We start from the raw sequence: 2,964 nt of genomic DNA, 5'->3' as shown, positions 1-2,964 counted from the left end.
CTTTTTTTTTTTTTTTTTTTTAGTGCGAATCTGTCGAAGGCGGCGTGGGGTTCCCTGGAGAAGAGCGGCGCCCAGCTGTTTATCCGCTCCTATGAACTGGGAGTCCTCTTCCTGCCATCTGCCTTTGTAAGTTAATTTCCTCATTTGTAATGTTTCTTTTTTTTCAGCTCAACTTGACATTCTGTATAGAATGAATGTGTTCAGCAAACAGCGTGATGCGTGGAATGGATAAAACATTTTCTTTTAAAGAACGCAGGTTCAGTCCACCCAAAGCGCCCCCCTGACAATGTGCTCCGATACTTTCCCCCCTGATACCGGAACTTCTGGTCAGAGGAAGATTTTCTCTGACCGGCTGTCCCACGAGGGAACATGGAGCTGGCTTTCCGGCAAATCAGCATTGAGCCGGCCAAACAGCATGCAGCTGGCTTCCCAAGCCAATCAGGAAGCCGGGCGGAGGGTAATGACTCGCCTCCCGGCTTCTTGATTGGCCGGGAAGCCGGCTCCATGCTCCCAGAAGTACCAGTATCGGTATTCGGTATCGGCGAGCCTTGAAAGATAATCCAATAAAACGGTATCGGTGCATCCCTACTCTAAACAATGTAACATCGTCATTGCTGGCTGGAAGCAATGCATGATGGGTTATGTAGTCTTAAGAAATGGAGATTGCATCACATCCAGCAGCGGGGAAAGAGACGGGAAGTTGTTGGCAGACGGAAGGCGGCGCTCACTGAATAAAAGGGATTTTTTTAAAGTAAGCTTTGATTGTATTATCAGAGACAACTCTACTATGTATTCCTATTAGGGATGCACCGATACCGGAAGTCCCATTAAGGAAGCCAGGCGGTGTGTAATGACTCGCCACCCGGCTTCCTGATTAGCAGGGAAGCTGTCCACATGCTTTCTCTTCACCAGGTGACGAGGGTGCATGGAGCCGGCTTTCTGGCCAATCAGGAATCCAGGGCTCCGTGTAATGACGCAGCGCCCGGCTTCCTGATTGGCCGGGAAGCTGGCTCCATGCACCCTCGTCACTTGCATGGAGCTGGCTTCCTGGCCAATCAGGAAGCCGGGCAGCGTGTAATGACTCTCTGCCCGGCTTCCTGATACCGGAAGTATCGGGCCAGGCATCGGAGTACTTGCCTAAATACTCGGCATCGGCACCGATACTAGTATCAGTATCGCTGCATCCCTAATTCCTATTACAATGCTGATGTCATAACTGGAGAGGAGAAGCTGGGACTTGATCCTGTTGCTGTATGTTGTGACACGTCAGGAATGTATTCAGCTGGTTTAAAAAGAAAAGAAAGGATGACAGCCCTGGAACATGCATGCTATATATATCTGATATCACAGGCCTGGCACGCCGTGAAGTGCTTGTGTGTGACATAACATTAGTTACATAACATATATTATATACACACAAGCACTTCACGGCGTGCCAGGCCTGTGATATCAGATATATATATATATCTGATATCACAGGCCTGGCACGCCGTGAAGTGCTTGTGTGTGACATAACATTAGTTACATAACATATATTATATACACACAAGCACTTCACGGCGTGCCAGGCCTGTGATATCAGATATATATATATATCTGATATCACAGGCCTGGCACGCCGTGAAGTGCTTGTGTGTGACATAACATTAGTTACATAACATATATTATATACACACAAGCACTTCACGGCGTGCCAGGCCTGTGATATCAGATATATATATATATCTGATATCACAGGCCTGGCACGCCGTGAAGTGCTTGTGTGTGACATAACATTAGTTACATAACATATATTATATACACACAAGCACTTCACGGCGTGCCAGGCCTGTGATATCAGATATATATATATATCTGATATCACAGGCCTGGCACGCCGTGAAGTGCTTGTGTGTGACATAACATTAGTTACAGGATTATGTTCCAGCCCGGAAGGTCACAGTGGGTTAAAATTTCCCAGTAAAAGTAAAGAAAGGATGACAGCCCTGGAACATGCATGCTATATATATCTGATATCACAGGCCTGGCACGCCGTGAAGTGCTTGTGTGTGACATAACATTAGTTACAGGATTATGTTCCAGCCCGGAAGGTCACAGTGGGTTAAAATTTCCCAGGTATCATTAAGTGCCATTAAGTATAACTGTGTTAGAAATCCCGGCCTCATTATGTGTATCCGGAGAGCTGGTACTTACAGAAATATTACACACTCCGTACGCGGGGGCAGTTAACAAACTCCCGCTAAGTAAACACCACCATTTACCTTAATACTGCACTAAGCGGTATTTCCTGCCGGTGCGGCACGAATGCCGCGCTCTATCTCCAGGGCCCCCCCTCCTCGATAATGGGGTCGTTCAGTGCTCTTCCGTCAGCGGGCCAAACCACAGGGGGGGGCAGTTTCCTGGGGACATTCAACCTGGTTATTTTAATGCTTTGCATGATGCCAGGTCACTCTGGCAGCGTCAGAAGGAATTAAAACACGAGAGGAGTCATGAGTTACGCTGACCCAGCTCAGAACAGTCAGAGGCACAGCGCGGTGGGACAGCCATTAGAGCCGGAATCCAGACGTGTTTAAGAAAACAGATTCATTCAAAAACTGAATTCGTTTTTATACACTGTAATGATTAAAGGAGAACTCCATTCAGAAATGTGAATGCACGTTAGGAAATGACATCTCGTACCTTTCCTCAGCCTGCACCCATGGTTTCATCTACTGCAGCAGCCGCTGAGTAATTCTTCTTTCATCCTCTGCTTTTCAGGGGTCACATTCACTTCCTTCCTGTTCATGGACCTGTGGCGGCTATGCCCCAACCCTTCCCCAGGGCTACCGGTCGTGTAGCAGTTCTAATATATGAGCAGCAATGTAATTACATCACCGCTCACTGCAGCGGGAGGACTTAAGTCTGCTCAGACTTGCAACAGTTTATTGAGAGGCCAAGAGACTTAGTCTGCTCCTCCGAACCCTG

At 47.5% G+C, this 2,964-nt stretch overlaps 1 protein-coding gene across 1 annotated transcript in view; it reads left to right on the top strand.

The window, feature by feature from the left end:
• TDP1 (tyrosyl-DNA phosphodiesterase 1) overlaps nucleotides 1–2,964 on the top strand; it is a 52,447-nt gene that overhangs the window by 36,772 nt on the left and 12,711 nt on the right. The window contains exon 8 of the mRNA XM_018558497.1: nucleotides 24–126. Within this exon, the coding sequence (XP_018413999.1) occupies nucleotides 24–126 (103 nt within the window). The remainder of the gene's footprint in view (nucleotides 1–23; nucleotides 127–2,964) is intronic.

Source organism: Nanorana parkeri, unplaced genomic scaffold (assembly GCF_000935625.1).
Source record: "Nanorana parkeri isolate BGI_ZX_2015 unplaced genomic scaffold, ASM93562v1 scaffold344, whole genome shotgun sequence".
NCBI classification, from domain to species: Eukaryota; Metazoa; Chordata; class Amphibia; order Anura; family Dicroglossidae; genus Nanorana; species Nanorana parkeri.
This window is presented reverse-complemented; position numbering and strand designations above follow the sequence as displayed.